Source organism: Gymnodraco acuticeps, unplaced genomic scaffold, assembly GCF_902827175.1.
Source record: "Gymnodraco acuticeps unplaced genomic scaffold, fGymAcu1.1, whole genome shotgun sequence".
Lineage (NCBI taxonomy): Eukaryota > Metazoa > Chordata > Actinopteri > Perciformes > Bathydraconidae > Gymnodraco > Gymnodraco acuticeps.
Window position 1 is genome coordinate 727491 of NW_022990206.1, and position 18810 is coordinate 746300.

Below are 18810 nucleotides of genomic sequence, written 5' to 3' on the forward strand. Positions count from 1 at the left end.
CAAAGCATTTCATGTATTCATTGCTATCGGGATGTTAAGAGCATTCCATGGAATATAATACAAAGTGTATCTGAAGTGAATTACCTACCCTACCTTTAAGATGGACAATTGTTCTACTTCACATTGCTAGTAGCTACCTTGGGCATATTGAAGGTCACATTGCTTTAAGTGTTTCCTGATGATAATTCAAAAGGACAGTGTTTTCTTCCATTTATGCTGAGGGAAACTTGTCTTTGATTTTGCAATTAAATATTCATTTACAAGATTCTTAAAATGTTGGCTCCTTCCTATGACTCATAAGCCTTATAACACCAAGTTCCCTTAATGTTACAGGATGTAGTTAATCCTGAAGCTGTTTGTTTGCTGAAGGTAAATGAAGATCTTCGCTGTGGCCTTTTTAAGTCTGACTACAATATTTACTCTCTTGAATCCAGTCTCTAGACATGCCTCTACCTTTAGTTCACACTGGTGAATTTAGAAATATGCATATTTTTGTGCCTTAACTGAGCTGCCAGGATTTTCAATTTGTCAACCTTTCACAATATCTTCAAAGCTTGTAGATTATTCTTATTTTTAAGAATCACATTTCTGTCACTTGTTTTGTTTTAAGATGAAATAAGACATATTTGAGGGTCCCTCTGCAGCGTCCCAGGAACTAGTCAATAATCCAGAATCCATATTGTTTTCTACTTTGAATTCATGTGATTTAAACAGGTATTAATTTCTATAAAGTGTTTGTGTATAAAAAGAGGAAGACGGAGGAACTTTTGCACTTTCAAAATCAACTAGTGCTGTTGTAATACTTCTTGAATTAAGTGGCATGACTCATTTGGTGATCTTGTTCAGATAAGTTATTTCCAGAGGTGACTAATATATTGATCAAGCGTAACATTATACGTTCAGGATTCAAGCGGTCTTAGTGGAGATCTCTTATAAACCGGTGTGATATAACTGCATAGCTGAGGAACTTAATGGATGCTCCTTCTAAAATCCATAGCTGGCGCTGTCTTTATTTTGAAAGGGCTGAAATGCAAAGCAACTTTAGTAGCAGCACTGTACCCTGCCCGAGTCTATTGACATCTTTATTGGATAATCTCTTCCTCCTCTCTGTTAGTGTTAGCTGTAGTCCGTGGAAGAATCCTCTCCGGAGGAAATTTAGTGATCTACTGTATAAGGTTGTATGTGTGCGTCTGTGTATAGAGACACAGCATTCCTTTGTCTGCGCTGCTTAATCAAAATATTGCCCCATATTTGGTCAGAGGACAAGTAATGGATGCTGATCTGACACACAATCACACAAAAAGACACACACATCACAGAGGACGGTCGCCTGTAAACTTATCTTATTGATACTCGTCCACTTGACCTCTCCTCGAACTCTTGCTTCACATGTTTTCACGTGTTTTCAATTGTTTCTTACCTTCTTGCTTCCCTCTCTCTCAATTAAATTCAATAGCTTTATTAGCATGACCATATTTACATACAGTATTGCCTAAGCTCTGTATAGTTGTAACATCTATACACAAATAAACAGTTATAAACAAACTGCAAAGAACATGTTTTTTTTGTTTTTTTAACAAGGAATACAGATTCATTTCATTCATATAATACATTAATATAAAATAGAATATGATATATATACTTAAGATATATAAGATGTGAGACCTGGTGTATCTGCTCATTCCGGTTCCCTCAGACTGTGGCAGGCAGAGACAAACTGTCCTGCCACAATGCAGCTCTCTTTATATTCCCCGAGAAGTATTTTTAGTTTTTCATTTTCATTTTTAAATAATTGAGGATGCTTATGTTTGAGTTTTGGGAAGAATTGTTTCCGTACAGGTTCAAAAGTTGGGCATTGTCTGAGGAAGTGCTGTTCTGTCTCCACAGCAGTTCCTCCACATTGTTGGCATGATCGCTCCTCTTTTGGCAGCCATGTTTTCTTGTTTTGTTTTCTTGTTTATTTCCTCTCTCTCTCTCTCCTCTCTCTCTCTCTCTCTCTCCTCTCTCCTCTCTCTCTCTCTCCTCTCTCTCTCTCTCTCTCTCTCTCCTCTCTCTCTCTCCTCTCTCTCTCTCTCTCCTCTCTCTCTCTCTCGCTCTCTGCGCAGTTCTTTCTCACTTGCTTCTACTCAAAGGTCTGAAGGGCTAAAAGGCATTCGCATTCTTCATACTGATGGTAATTAGTTTTCAACTTGCCTACCAGTTGAGAATGAAAACAGGACAGAGACAGAGAGAAGGAAAGAGGGACGAGGAACAGGTTATGGTGTGTGGCGGCCGTAGTGAAATACATTTTTGTGTGTATGTGTACCTTATCTCCCGAATGCCTTTCATTCCGTTTCACACATGGTGTCTCTCACTCATGCAAAAACAGAAATGCTGTACTTCTGGTTGGCTGGTTATTGCTCTACTTTCTCTCTATTGCACGCAAACACACATATATTCTCACATTTGTTTACTCAGTATTAATGACATAGAACTAATGTTATCTAAAAAATAAACACCGAATGGCTCAGTGCATTATGATTGAAACATCCGGCCACAGCAGCCCTTATATCAACTTTTGATACTTTTATGTGTTTTTTGTTTTTTTTAATCAACTACACATATTTGCAAAGTTTAATAAAAACATATGCAATGAGAAGATCCAATTCATTTGAAAAAATAACATATTTATTTTGATTTATGTAAAAAGGGTTTATGTATTTAGGTTAATGTATTTGTTTATGATTTATGTAATCAGAAGCAGGCTTTATTCTCAAGCACACAACTTGAGGTCACCTAAGGTCATATCATGATGCACTTAGGAAAGTTTAATAGTCATTTTACGGCCAAGGGTTGATTTAACTTAAATAACTTTTAAAAAGGTACACATATATATGTTTGATATATAGAGGATAATGTGTATAAAATGATTTGCAATATGTATAATTATTATACAGACAACATTTTTGGTAAACATACTGTATAATATAATATAAATTGTAGAACAATTTTCCTGCAACCTTAGGAACTCTTAGGTGTTTGGTATATCGACGCTGCTGTTTGTCCTTAGCACAGCTGGATTAAACCTCACTAAGTCATATCATCACAGTCGTCCAACAACTGTCTATGTTTGTGTGCAACCTCTTTGCCGCCATAGTGACAGAGGGAGTACATTGAGGAAAACGTGTCCTACAGACAAGTTGAAGAGGGTGTTGGGTGTGGACGTGTGTGTGCATTTGTGTGTTTGAGTCTTGGTAGGCCATTGTCAAAAGAGTACAAGGCTGTCTTGGTCGATGATTTCCCCTCCTACACATACGCCTTATAATTGGCCTGACGCCACAGGAACGCATATTTTTCAACCAATAAGATGAGGGCCCGGGGGGAGTCCTGCCCCTGGACCAAAATAACACAGTAAATACACTGCGGCCACTATGAGAACTGGAGCTGGCCCGCTTCTGAATGCTTTGTGTATAAACAAGGAAAGCTTGTGAGCCGGGTGCTGCTGAACCATGCTGGTCAGTGTTCTCCTCTGTTGTGATAGGCACAACAAGCTGAGTGGCACTCTGATACCAGTGTTTGTGTTCCTGCATTCAGAGATACAGGATGGTGTAGGGGAGTTTAGATGGTAGGGAACTAATTAGAAGGGATCTTATACTTGGGTTAGATATAGTGATGGAAGAGTTTTATTAAGTTATTGCACACGAACGATCCATCTAACAAGCAGCTGCCCATACGCTCTGCATTTGCCCTTCATGTGTGCCGACATGTGTGTTACAACCCGAGGCAGATTGATTTGCAAGTACATTTTTTAGCTGGGCACCTTGTTCTGGTTTAATTAGCCAACTGTGACGTATAATGAGTGGCGATGGCTTTACAGTTTTATAGTGTTTGGCCCAACAGTAGAAGTCAGTGTACTGTTGCATTATGACACATGATAAGGAAACCTGTCAAATTGCTGGTTTTTTTTCTCTTCTGAAACCTTTATTGTATGTTGAATGTTGACCTGTGTTTGTATGAGTTTTTGCATGTGCTTATATAAGAAATAGATGCACAAGTATGGAGGAGATCATAGGGAGAAGTGATTCATGATGTGAATGATGTGAGCACAGAGAAAGATTTACTTCAATCAACTCACAAGTACCCAGTCAAAAGGAAATCTCTGTCAATCTCTGAGAAGTAAACGCACATTACTGTAGCTCCACTTTAGATGCAAATGACAATTTATATAGGAGTAAAAACTTTTCATCAGTGACTATAAAATGATTCAGAGACACCATCAGATGGATATAACACACTTAGAAATCTGTAGTTACCTGCATAAAGATGTAACTTTTTGTTTGAATGTTAGAACAGCTTGGATTCATAACAGTTGTACACATATTCTATTATTAATATAATATTATACTTAAAGTAAAACTAAGTTCTAAATGTGACCTACACTGCATTGTAACATCTAAATTGTTCTAAAGTTAAATCTCGTATGTAATCACTTGCACCTTGTTGAAACTAATCAGTGACTTTTGAAATTCACTAAAATCTGTTTCTGTTAGTCATTTTATTCATGCTGTGACTTTAAACGCCCGCTGAATAATCTCCAATACAGGGACCATGGCTTTCAGTATCCGATAACAAATATCTTAGTGCGAAACCATCCATCCATCCATCTTCTCCCGCTTATCCGTGTTACAACTAATATTGAACAGATACAGATCAGAATCAGAAACCGGTGAATTGTCAAGCCAACACATACGAGGAATTTGCCTTTCACATTAACATACATACATCAAAATGAAACGGTGATCAAAAATAAATTGAAGTAAATATAACAATATTTACATTGAATATGGAAGATAATAAATAGCCATTTCCTGTTCTTAGGATTGTATGAAGACTTGGTTATCTGTTGAGTCTCATAACATAACCATCTAAGCATGCAGGTTTGTATTTGCGTTGCGTGTGGGAAGTGACAGACAATGGGTGTGCAATTAAAGAAGTAAATATGTTGATTCACTGCCGTAACGTTTAGGATAACACGTGCAAAATGACCTAGCGAAAAAATTCAGGTATTGCCCTTATCTATTGGTGGTTATGCATGCATGTGTGTTCCTGTATTTAAATTGTGGTCACTGCTTTAAGAAGGGAACTGGACTGAAGGAGGAGTTCCACATTAAAACGAAAGAGGGTAAAAAAAAAAGGAGAGAGATGAGTTCACTGGACACAGGGCTCCTGTTGTTGTTTCCCCAGACCATGGCATTCAGGCTAATTTAGGGGAGGAGGAGGAGGAGGAGGAGGAGGAGGAGGAGGAGGAGGAGGAAGAGGAGGAGGAGGAGGAGGAAGAAGAAGAAGAAGCTGAGCTGGTGGTTATGGGAAGGAAGGTGAGGTGACTAATAGTGTCTGTCACCCAGCTTACTGCAGCTCTGCCCATGGAGGGAGGAGTGTCCTCAACCAGTGAAACGGCATTTGAATGCTCTAGTTACTCAGCCCTGCCAGCAAACAACTGTGTCCTTGTCAGAGAGTGTGTGTATTAACACGTGGAGGAGCAGATCTCGCTTGGGTACACTATGTTGTCTTTGGGATAGTTGGACAGTTTCTGGTAAGGATCTTTGTTTATACTGTCTCTTTATACTTTATGTATAAGTATCAGTGTTTCTCACTGCTCAATTCAGACCGACTTGTTAGATCAGAAATGAAAGTAAACATATCTGGGCATAATGTGTTTTTAGTAACATGTAGTACCTTTTAATCACAAACTAATGCAGTAGCAGCAACAGAAGCAGTATTGTTTGAAATGCTTTTGACAGTGTTACGTTGCGTTTTGACCTTTCAAAAACAGAAATAGGATCCAGTAGGGGTGTAACGGTTCACAAACATTTCGGTTCGGTACGTACCTCGGTTTTTTGGTCATGGTTCGGTTCGGTACAGCAGCATTTTTTTTCACAAAACAAAACATATATATATATATTTGTATTATTATTATTAAACTGTGAATAATGTACTCAAATAAATACAAAATATAATAAAATAAACATTAAGGTGCAGCATTTCGATGAACTGAAATAATCTGTATTTGAACTGTACTGTACTAGCACCTAAGCAGCCAGTTTGACATTATGACTTGCTTGTCATTGTATTTTCATGTTTTTTTTAAAGAAAAATGAACTTGTCCACATTGCTTGCCGAAAGGGCAGATCTGCTGGCACTAACAATGTCTCCTGATGTGGAGAAAACCCTCTCGCTAGGGACAGAGGTAGCAGATACAGCCAGGTAGCGCTTTGCTAACATGGCAACATAAGGATATTTGGTGTTTGTAATAGCTTTGGCTCGGTCTGAACTTTTTGCGAGTGGTGGAGGCTTAAATGCTAGTGGGAGTTGGGTTTGCACTTCAGTCTTTTTTCTTTTGGTACCGGTGATATTCACGTTCGGGTGATGCCTTTTCAAATGAGTGTGCAAGTTTGATGTATTGCCAGCCGCGTAACCAATTTTAGTTGAACAATGCCGACAAACAGCTTTGGTTCGGTCCACCTGTCTTTGTCCGTCATCCTTGTACGTAACTGCGAAACCAAAATGTTCCCAAACCGGAGACTTCAATGATGCTGGAGGATTTTCGAGCTCAACTTTATCTGCGTTCGCCATTAATTTTTGATAGTTCCTCAAATTACTGACTACATTTGAACGCATCCCTCTGACCAGCAATGTGAGCGTTGACGCGTTGAACCCAATGTGAGCAAATTACTCTGAATGCTGCGACGCAGCACCTGAGATTACTTCCAAAAAGTTATTCACGTTCTCAATTTTTTACGTTTAACGTTATATTCGTTCGGTACACTTCGGTACACACCTGTACCGAACCGAAGGGCCCGTACCGAATAATTTCGGTACGTGTACCGTTACACCCCTAGGATCCAGAGATCTCGAGTCATCATTGCATTGTTTAGCAATGTGATAATTGTTTATTAGGCGCAGCTAAGTGGAGGCCTAATGTCAGAGTGATGGTACTGATTGTGTGCCTGTCTGGAGGAGAGACAATAAAAGTGAATACATGAAATACAACAGTTCTCCAATGTTCAAATGTTGTATGACATAATGCATCTATTTAAGGAATAGAACATGTAAACTGAGGTTAGATTGTTGAGAGATGTTTGGAGTGCCGCTACCTTAGGACAGAATTAGCACTACACCTGGCAAAACAGGATGACCGAATGTGATTACATCTTATGATCTGTTAACCTTGCATACTTTAACATTTACTTTGAATTATTCACGTATTGTATGATCGATGAATGAAAAAGCAATGAATTTGCATTTAAAGAAAATGATGTAAGGGAAACAGCTCTAGGTTCTTTCCTTGGGTTTCCTGCAGAGGAAGTTTCTTCATCACTGACAAAACTAGGAGTTGTGAAAACGTATGGACACAAAGGGGAAGTGATGCATTGTGGTCATTATTGATGATGCAGGTCTATTGTCTTTCCTGCAATCTCATTGTGTTGTACTTTGATTCGATATGGCTAAAAGTGTTTTAGTGCTGACAATGTTTTGTTTTGCTTTCCGCACTAATTTCACATCGCTCTCTTCTCTGATCTGTGGAGCAAAGTGACTTGAGGAAAGCAGAGTGGACACATTCACACTGGGCAAGGGTCTATCTTGGTCAGCTATTTTTAGATAGTGTTTACAATGTGACAGGCATAGTGATTCACACACATTGTTGATAAGTTATGGTGATGTATCCTGATGACCTTCAGAAAGTTAGTGACTGTGTAGAAATGTTACTCTGTGGACTCTCTATGCCTGTCAATTACTCACAAGTTTCTATTCACCTCGGGTTTACCAGAAATCTAAGGACACCAGTCATTGCACAGCAGCTGCTATACATCCAACTCTTTACCTCAACCATGCTACTAACAAGAAGAGTCATTCTTTGTAATGTATTACTTGAGGGTACTCGTTGTCCGACAAATGAAGGTGTAAAAACATATAGAAACCACATAGAGTGCTTTAACACTTGCCCACAAAATTGACACCATGATGTTAAAGAATTGCAACAGTCAAAGCTGTCTCCGTCAAAAGAATAAGCTTTTTTCCTTTTTGAGAGTATCTTCTATTTAGACCATTTAGTGAGTTTGTACTAAGGTCTAACCATGGTCTGTTGCTCCCTTCGTTTCCGCTGTGGAAACTCCTATTCTCAAAGTTCTTAAGTGTGTGTTGCACACCTGCTGCTTCCCCCATTGAACCCTTCACTGCCTCCTCTGTTGTACTTCCCCACTCTACACATCGTTATATTTTGTGTTCAAGCTATTAATTCCATTCATCCATTTTGCACTGTTACATTTGATAACCAACCACCCTTTCTTTCTTTCTTTCTTTTTGTCTGTTTTGTTTGTATCATCTTCATTCCACCTCCATCGCCTTTCTTCATCACTCTCCGCCGTCCCTGACCTCCCCTGCAGATTGCAATCCACTTTCTCCAGCATCAAGACATGTAGTCGGCAGCATAAGCAGAGTGTATTCACCCCGTTGTGAACTATTTTTCCTCTAAAAAAGGTAATTCAACATGTGTCTATGTGTGTCTGTCTCTGTGCACCAATGTGCTGCTATATTATAATGTTAAAATACTGATTGTGGAGCCCTGCATTCACACAGCAGGCTATCTTGTTATAAGTGACTTGAATAGAAATGGGAATCTTTTCTATTTAATTTTTAGTAACCTTATACACTCTGGTGTGCAAACACAACCCCTGTGTGATGTAACTAAATCTTGTGTGTTTTTTTGCAATTAGTACAGATGTTAGATGGTCAACTTGACTGTTTATATATTTAAAGCAGCAATTGACCCAGCAGAATTCCAATCCTGAGTGTTGAAAATTATCTGACTTTCTGTCCGTCTACCAGTCTGCATGTCCGAATAGTTTGGTGTGTTCTGTCGCCAAGGGATACAGCTGTGCGTGTGTGTGTGTGTGTGTGTGTGTGTGTGTGTGTGTGTGTGTGTGTGTGTGTGTGTGTGTGTGTGTGTGTGTGTGTGTGTGTGTGTGTGTGTGTGTGTGTGTGTGTGTGTGTGTGTGTGTGTGTGTGTGTGTGTGTGTGTGTGTGTGTGTGTGTGTGTGTGTGTGTGTGCATGTGTGTGAGTTTAAAGAGGAAGGGGTAAAGGACTCCATACTTGCCATGCCAGCCATGTCACATAATCCCGCCAACCTTCCCCAGTAAGTGTAGGAATATTGATACTTGAGGTCTGTTTACATGCTCTACTCAAAAGCCAACAGACGCTGTAGAGCGGTAACCCACATGCATACTTTTTTTGTTCATGTCCTGCTCTCACAACTAACTGCTCACATACACACAAACACGCACAAAAACAAAACAAGTAAAACACACCGTGGCTCAGGGGAACAGGGTGTTCCTGAAAAGGAGAACAGAGAGCCGAAGGGGTTATTTTAGTCATTAGAGGAGACAGACAGACAGCTTAATGCGGGAAGGGTGCGTGTTGTGTGAGTGCGCATGTGCAGTGATGAAATGGCTTGTAATGTGCAAAAGCAGTGTCACTTGTGAAAGCTATGATATTACCAGGAAGCTTGGCATATCATTTAATAACCTGAATCTTAGAGGTAGTAAAGCAGCCAAAGTGATTTATTCAAAGGCTTTCTTTTTTACTTGCACATCTTTACCCAGCCATGCCTGAGGTTTAAGTTCTTGAACAGTTTTTTGATGTGTTTGTGTCTCAGAGCAGGCCAAGCCAGGTTAAACGCACTTTATTCCAAATGTAAAAGCACCTGTGTGACCTTGAGGGATTTATTTCAATGCTTACTTGCCGTGCCGAAATGCTGTATGCATGATATTTGTTTCTGTACTTCCCGCACACCTTTTCAATATGACTGTAAATTGTTCAAATAAAGTAACGCAGTTATGTTGGACATACATAACAAGTAAAAAAGCAGATGGCTATTTCAAAGTGAAATTCTAAAGTCATAGTCAATACTTGTGATGATAGAGGTAGGTAATAATCCCTGCAAATGCTCTTGTGGGTCTTCTTTACACTTGTTCAAACTTTAGTGCAGGCAGACCTTTTTTTTCAATGAAGACTGTAAATTATCTTTGAAATCTGTAAAGCAGCTGTGGCCACATTCATGTGTATATCCACATACATGTTGTGAGCATCTCAGTAAATGCGTGTATGTTCACATCCCACATGTAGCTGCTCACAGTTGCCCGTTGAAAGGGCCTTTCTTGGCATGGCGCTGCCCACTCTAAAAATAAACACTCCACAAATTAACACCATGTCTCTGAGCACAGGTGTTATGGCCCCACACTGCCCCCAAGTGTGGGTACTTGTGTGTTTGGGTCTTTGATCTTCTCTATGTCACGCTTTGCACATGTATGTATAGAAACGTTGCAAAGCACAGCGTGTTTAATGTTTTCCATGTTTCCATTGTGGTCATATTGTTGGCACATATGATGATGTGACTAATCTGTTGCACAATCCAGAGGTGACCTGTAACCCGGGCATCCTCCGCTCTACATCCTCCCACTGGCTGTCGGTGTTTGAAGTGAAGGGGCTGTGACATCACAGCGTTGGAAACACAATGACCGCTGTGTGCTCTTACTGCGTCACAGATGCCTGCTGCTTACCCCGGTGGATGCCAGGCAATGGGAAGGCCCATGTGGGAGATCATGCTGCCTGGTAGCAGTGTGTCACCATATGATATGTAGAAGTGATATCCTGTCATTGTGTTTATTTATGGATCATGGCTTAGTGACACTTGGAGGCTGTGTGATACACATATAGCCACTTATAGCTTCAGATGTGTTGGAAAGTTAGATGATGTTATGCTAATGTGCCACAATGTCTCCTGTCAAACTGTGAGTGACACATACAGTATGTGTCCTACAAACAGCAAAACACACTTTTGCTGTGTTTTTTTAATTTGTTATTGTGTTGTTAGCAGGAGACATGGATACGTGTAAGTAGTGCTGAATCTTAGCATGTACAGTAAACATTTTATCTGCCTTGCAACAACACATTCCCCCTCAACTTAAGATCTGACGGACCAATCACAACTGTTTATGAGATATGTTGCAGGTTAGAAAAAAAGATTTTTAAGAGGAGCGACATTTATGCACTTTCGAAGATGGCTGAAGCTGATGTGGAATTTTCTGTTGAAGTCTATCGCGTTTTCTAATATCACCTGACCATCTTGATTTGCATCTTCCAAAGAATATGACACATGAACTCGCAGATCTGTCTGTCAAGCAAAGTGAAAATACCTTTTTATCTCATGTAGTTTGTTTAAATTGTTCCATCATTCAGGGCTATGTCACATGTGTCATTGCTTTGTGTCATTGGTTGGTCTATCCAGTTGTGTCCGGAGGCATTTTGGAGGTTGCTGACTAATGAGCATTTTCAATTTAGTCTCAAGGGCCTTTACAGTAGCCTGAAGGTCTATCCTTAGGCCCTCGAGAAACACAGTAGAGCTCACATCTTCCTGGGGTTGGCATTCCTACCTTCTCGATTGAGTTTGGATGTAATCACCCCATTTGTCAGACTTTATAAATACACTTTGCAGCATTCCACCTCTGTGTGTGTGTGTGTGTGTGTGTGTGTGTGTGTGTGTGTGTGTGTGTGTGTGTGTGTGTGTGTGTGTGTGTGTGTGTGTGTGTGTGGTGTGTGTGTGTGTGTGTGTGTGTGTGTGTGTGTGTGTGTGTGCGTGTGTGTGTGTGTGTGTGTGTGTGTGTGTGTGTGTGTGTGTGTGTGTGTGTGTGTGTGTGTGTGTGTGTGTGTGTGTGTGTGGTGTGTGTGGTGTGTGTGTGTGTGTGTGTGTGTGTGTGTGTGTGTGTGTGTGTGTAACTAAGAACTTTAAAATAGAGAACTACTAATGCTACATCTTTAGAGGGCCTGTCTACAGCTCCAGATGTTAGCAGGAGGTATGAAACGCTTTCAATAGTTGTTGGCGTTATAGGATTATCTGTCCTGTGAGTAGTGTGCCTCTACCTTCATTTTTGTTCATGGAGAGTATTTTAGTATTTTTGCAGTGTGGTCTCCTGGAATCTAAGTTCTGGTTCATGTTTGTGTTGGAATGTGTGTGTTTCGATGTGTATCTCTGCATGGGAGTGTGTTTTTCCTGTGGGCCATCCAATGGGCACAAAGCGGGCAGTGTGTGCCCCCTCGGGTGCTGAAATGTACACTTCGGACAACAGGCGGCTTCAGTCCTCAATAGGAGCTGCCCTTCTTATTGTACCTCATGCACAATGAGCTTTTCTCTCTCCCTCTGTCTTTCTTTCTGTGTCCTTCTCTCTTTATAACCATATACAGACAGTGTTACTGATGAGAGACTGGAGGAATCGGATTTTGATTGGTTGTTTAGACCCTGATGTCTCTGTCACTACTCGTCTGTATGTAGTTGTCTCGCATTGCGTTACCATCAGCAGAGATTAAAAATTAATTTGAAACCTGTTTTTTTACAACTTTGCGAGATCAGTCGGGCTTAGTCATGCAGGGGATGAACACAAGTCATTGCAGAAGGGGAACTGTCAGTCCTGGGACTCCCCGCTGATGGTGCATGCTTAAATATTTGTGAGTGTGTGTGTGTGCGTGAGAGAAATAAGACAGAGGTTTTGTAAGGGGTTTATGGGTGTTCCCCATCGTCCTTCTGCTCACATGATCACCCAAGAACAACAAGACCACATGACTCTCACATGACTTCCCCACGGTAATCGAGGAAGTACCTTACAATACACCCTTTTTTTGAGGGAAAGAGTTTGGGCAGAAAGTGTTAGTGCTCACTTATCTCCTTCCCTGTGCCCTCTTTTAAACATGAGAATACACTTACAACCTAAATGAGAATACATAAACAAGCTTAGATGGCCTGGAGATGTGCTTTGTTTTGTTTCAGTTTGCTCTACAGGGCCTAATGCAATACTCAGCAAAGTCAAATCACACAAATAGGTTTGCTAATTAAGATGAACATTACATTCTGTATCTATGTTTCTTTATTCTTGACTTGTGGATTTCTTTGCATGTTTAAAGATTTTATATCAAGACAAAACCCTCCATTGAAATTTGAAAACAGCTTCCTGTGATGTGTGAATGAGACCATGTGAATGGTTGGGAGGATTATTAGTTTGCTATTTTTTCTTTATTAGGTATTATCTCATATGACTTTACAATGATACACTGTATTTTATATTGGCAGGGTTCTTATTTCTCAAGAAGAAAATACACATTAGAAGCTGCAAACTATTGTGACGCCTTGAGATGAAAAGTCTTATGGTTTGTTTATCGTATACAAGATAGACGAGTACTTACATCCTTTAAAGAGCAAGATGTATTCTAGAGCCATTTATTTGAGGACTCAGACAGACATGAAGGAGACACTGTAGCAAATGCTAAGATATTAACACTGTATATATAGTTACATAAGGTTAGGGGTCTGACAACATGTCTCTGAACAACTTGTAAAGACGACTGGGTGCCTTTGATTCAGTTGTAAGATAGAGTGCATGTGAGTGGAAAACTGGTCATGCAACAAGACAATGTTTGCAGCCATACCTGTCGGTAGAGTGGCACCAGTGGAAAGGCCAAGGTCTTTGAGCGGACACCTCTCTGTCGAAAATGAAAGGACCAGGATGTATTTAGCATAGCTTGAGTTGACATAGTTCTGTTATAGTTGGCTTAATCCAAGGTTATCTACAGTATTTAACTGGCCGTTATTTTTAATTAAGGAAGTGGATGTCAACGGGTAGTTACTGTTCAGAATATGATCTGGATTGTGATTTCAAAGATAATAATACAGGGTGCCCGCGGGGTCTTAAAAAGTATTAAAAGTTGATAAATCAATTTAGTGAAAATTAAGGCTATTAAAAAGTATTAAACGGCATTTTCCAAGGTATTACATTTTGTAGCTTGTTTTCAATAAGTATATAAATTGTCCAAAGAGGTTGTATTCTACAGTGTGCCTGAATGTAATCATTGCGTAGGTGTGTAGTGTGATTCTGTGTAGTTTATTTATGGAATCCCGTTGGATTTGACATCATCTGAACTGGACATCGCACGCTCACTGCTTGATAGCGCGCGGCGGTCCGTTTACGCCGGTTGTTAAACAACATCGTTATGGAGAAATGCAAGTGACTTCAGGATTCCTGCATATACCCTGTAATATCAACATTGTTTTTGACCATAATTTGAATAGAGGAGTCATTGCTATTAATGTTCAACCACTTTACATAAATAATAACATTTGCTTTATAAATGTTTATTCACATACACTTGATTGTTTGCAGAAAGCTCAATGGTGTGGTTATTTAAAAGCTGCCTCAAACTTGAATCCATATAAAAATCTGATGTCTATAATAATAATAATAATAAACATTTGAGACCTTTTTAGTTTTCACTTTTCCTTTCCTCTGGGCCCAACTCTCACTGTCCTCTCTTCCTTTGTCCTCCACAGCTTCCTCTACCTCTCGGGCTGGACTGCGGTGCCTTGACGTCGGCTCGCCCTCCCCTGCCCCCTCGCCCCCCAGCCATGGCCTCACGCATTGGCATGCGGATGCAGGTACAACGCCACCATCCGATATGCAAGCCTTTTAATAGCTATGGATATCAATGTCTTTCTGGAGTGTTGTATGATCGAGTGGCCCCTGGAGACAAAGGTATTCTGGTCAATGTCAGAGCTTTGTGGACGTGCCATTTAATTGAAGGACATCTACACGCACTAACCACTGATACACTTGGCTGTGCTTCGCATCCGTTGCATATATTAGCACATGTATCATACATACTTTCCATTAAGGCCAGTTAAATAGATAGAATAGAATGGGAGTCACCAGTTGTTGCATCCTATCAGCTCTTTGTGTCCACTCATGTGTCACAATGCTTTAATGATTATTTCTGTGTTTATGTGTGTGTGTTGTTTGTGTGTCCAGCTGATGCGAGACCAGCTGCAGCAAGAGGAGCAGCGGGAGAGGCAGCAGATACAGCAGATACAGCAGCAGCATCAGCAGCAGCAGCAGAATGCAGCAATGCAATACATGCAGCAGTGCATGGCTGTGCCTCCTGCACCCACACCGGCCATCAACGCCCCGCAGCATCACCAAAGCATGCAGGTCCCTGTGGAGGTTCTTAAGGTCAGTAGGGCTGAAAAACATTCATCAACATGAATGTGTTTATTGATTTTACTTGTACTGATTTATTATCAAATCAACTGCTTAATAAGCCAGTAACATGTAGGAAACATTTGTAACAGACACATCACCATTTCTGGTTCTCAGAGTTCATGGTGAAGACTCTAAGTTGCTTGTTTAACTTTGTTTGTCAAAAAGAAAAAGGTATTTAATTTACATTGATATGAAAACAGATACAAAAACAATTCCTTACTATTTGAGAAAATGGAACAAGTAAATGTTGGTTATTTTATGAATTGTATGCGTCCGTTTCATTCTTGTAAACTTGATATCTTAGCCTGGAGGATTTATTTTAATTTGGCACAAACGTCCACTTGGTGTCAGTGATGAACTGATTAGATTCAAGTGGTCAGAGATTAAACGTCAGGGTCACTGTGACATCATAAAACAAGTTTTAGTCCACAGGTCCAAAATTAATATGTTATTCAAATTCAAAGAGTCAAAGGTTTTATTGTCATATGCACAAAGCTACAGTGTAGAAATGGCAATGAATTCTTCTGACCTGAGCTCCTCCAACAATGCAACATGTATAATAAAATACAAAATAAAAAGTAGTGCAAAAAGTCTATATATCATTATTATGACAATTCACAACAATGAATAGGATCAAATGAAGTTATTTTCGACAGACATGGATGGTAAAAAAATAGGTTTTCATTTTTACATATACTAATCACTTAATTGAATGACTGTTTTAGTTTGTGAATGAAGTCTATGCTTTTGATCATGACTCAATTATAATCTGAAAGTTGAAAATTATTTATGAGAAGGAATTTAGTATTTGAGAGGAAAATAAACTTAAATAACACTTTTTGATAAAGTGTTTATTGAACGCAGAATGCTTTCTCTCCACCGTCTTTTACGACTAGTATTAGACCACCGTGTGATCATAACATAATTAGTGTAGTAAGACCTCCGGTCAAAATGCCAGCAAACTACAAAGACAAAGCCCTAAACAGATCTCATTGAGAGGATTGGCGGAAGAGAGTAAAGATGTTGGTTAAGGGGGGTTACAAATGGCCAGGGGGCTGTGGCACTTCCATTAATCCACTCACATGTTGCTGAGCAGCAGACAGGGCAGCAGTGTGCAGCCAAGGTGCTCAGGACTTCACTGGGCATTGTGGCCTCCACACAGCAGCAGCAGCAGCAGCAGCAGCAGCAGCAGCAGCAGCAGCAGCAGCAGCAGCAGCAGCAGCAGCAGCAGCAGCAGCAGCAGCAGCAGGGGAAAACAGGGACAGATTTGAAAAAAAAGGCAGAGAAAGAAAAATGCGGTGGAGCAGCAAGCAGGTAGGGAGACAGAGGGGGGAGAAGGACGGGCCGATAAGAGACGTTTGACATGTTTAGTGATAGGACAGACAGGAGGATGTAGATAGTCTGACAGAGACTGATAAAGCTGAAGTGACATTTTGCCCGATTCCAAAGATGCTTGTGTGGTTCCTTATCTTTGACGACGTGTGTTTGTGTGTATATTGGATTGCACAATACTCCATTATGTGCGTGTGTGTTTGTGTGACTTTATGGTATTTTGAGCTGTAAACCAGTAACTGTATGGGGCAATTTGCTGTATCGACAGTTTACTCTGTGCATGCGCGTGTCGAATGGTGTTTATGAAATCTCAGTGTTTAGAGTTGTCAGTGACTTTCCTTTCATGTTGCTGATAAGGAGTTCTTTCTGTCTGTCTATCAGTCTCACAGAGCCGTCAGAGCTGCTGTGTTTGTTTGGATTTCCTCTGTGCTGACAGCATTCAGCCAAAAAAGGTTGAATAGCTACGGCTGAATAGCTGTTCCTCTGTCTCACGAGACCAAGAGCCGCTTAAAGTTGACAACCAATCACGTGTGTTCATCAAGTATGTCAAGATTTGCTGTAAAAAAAAAAAACATACACAAATTAGCTCGAATGTGAAAAAAACATGAATTTACGGCAATGTTTCTGGGTCATTTGATATAATCCTGATGTTGGTTATAAAGCAGAGGGGGTTTGGAGAGCTGAGTCTTTTTCTGTAGTAATGGGGAGCAGGCCTGCTTTCTACTGAGCTTTACTCTTTGATGTGAAGGAATGAGGCCAGCCCTTTGCTTTATGTAGCCACACCAGAGGATTTAGTGGCTTTACTCCTGCAGGCTTTACTACTGACTTAATGCTCCTATGTGCCATCACATTATATGGGACAGGGATAATGAGGTGTACATCTGAAGCACATACTCAATGTTTTACCTTTTTAAATGTGATTGTTAAACCATGCTGAGCTTATATCACTCACAAAACTTTTGTGTTTTAATTCAAATCTAATTCTGGTGATGGGTATTACGCAAGTGCCATCAATGTCTGCTTTGTTGTTGTTTGGCCCTGGTATGTTACAAAATAGTCCAAAATAGGAGGTATTTTTATTTAAGTGCACTTTGTAATATATGCAGATTTAGCTATTCTGTAGGATTCATATTTGTATATAAAGGGTTTTCAGTAGTTTTCAACCCTTGTGTTTATATTTGGTTTAGAGATCATGCCTCTAAACATTGCTAAATGACGACTTTATATCATGCATAGACAATGTTTTTGCCTATAATTTAGTCAAAAAAGAAACCTTAACAGGATCAACAAAGAATTGGACCAATGTGCAAAATGAATAATGGGTTGAGATTTGATCACATTCTTTAACTGCCTACTCTTAATACAGGTACAGACCCATCTGGAGAACCCTACGGATTACCACATCCGTCAGTCTCGGAGGCAACAGGTGAAAGAATACCTCTCCACCACCTATGCCACCAAACAGGTACGTTTCTGGATGCCTTTCCTGTGCACTGTTTATCTCATTTGATCCACTGTATGTTTCGCCTGTTCCTGAGTTTTGTTTGTCCAACAATCCACTCAGTGTTGCAATAAGCCAATCTGAGTCATTAACAGCATCACCCTCTCCTTCTCACCCTCTCCTTTTCTCTCTCTCTCTCTTCTCTCTCTCTCTCTCTCTCTCTCTCTCTCTCTCTCTCTCTCTCTCTATCTCTCTCTCTCTCTCTCTCTCTCTCTCTCTCTCTCTCTCTCTCTCTCTCTCTCTCTCTCTCTATCTAGATGGTCCACGCAGTAGTGGGGCCAGTGCAGCCCTCTCCTCCCACAAACATGGGTCCTACAGGTGGCTCAGCGTCCGCCCCCCCACCCCTATGCTCCCCACACATGCGCACAGAGCAGCTCATGTCAGGGAACAGCGCCCCAAACAGCCCCATGGCCATGCTCAACATCGGCTCCAGCCACGAGACAGAGGTAGGCGTCCTCAAGTGGCAATGAACATTAAACAAGTTCTAAAGTAGGGTTTACAGCAGTCCAGATTGAAATATCCTTGAAATATGACTTAATTACAGTCTTGTATACCTTATGAGGATTGAATATTGCCCCCAAAGTGACATTATCTCCACCTTTTATGAAAGCATCGTAATGATTTCTTTGCTCTTTGGTAGGCAGGAGCAGCGTTAGCAAATGCATTGGTGTTAATGTGTCATGCGTACAGTTGGTGTGTGGGTGAATGAGTTGGTTAACTGGCAATAACTGAGACTGGCTATCATTGGAATTTAAATGCTCCATTATGGCCCAGCAACAGTAATTACAGCTTAACAAGTGACAGCAGAATGTAGGGCCCTTTGAACCTGGCAGACTTTGACCCACCCTCCTCCTCCTCCT

General features: G+C 40.4%; 1 protein-coding gene across 4 annotated transcripts in view; it reads left to right on the forward strand.

Moving 5' to 3' along the window:
• tfeb (transcription factor EB) overlaps positions 1 to 18810 on the forward strand; it is a 34102-nt gene that overhangs the window by 6271 nt on the left and 9021 nt on the right. For 3 of the 4 annotated variants that reach the window (XM_034218326.1, XM_034218329.1, XM_034218328.1), the window contains exons 2-6: positions 8424 to 8517; positions 14412 to 14516; positions 14887 to 15087; positions 17816 to 17914; positions 18208 to 18396. In XM_034218326.1, coding sequence (XP_034074217.1) covers positions 14487 to 14516; positions 14887 to 15087; positions 17816 to 17914; positions 18208 to 18396 — 519 coding nt within the window. In that variant the 5' untranslated portion in view covers positions 8424 to 8517; positions 14412 to 14486. Of the gene's footprint in view, positions 1 to 5538; positions 5573 to 8423; positions 8518 to 14411; positions 14517 to 14886; positions 15088 to 17815; positions 17915 to 18207; positions 18397 to 18810 lie in introns of those variants that run through there. The other variant, XM_034218330.1, reaches the window with a different exon arrangement.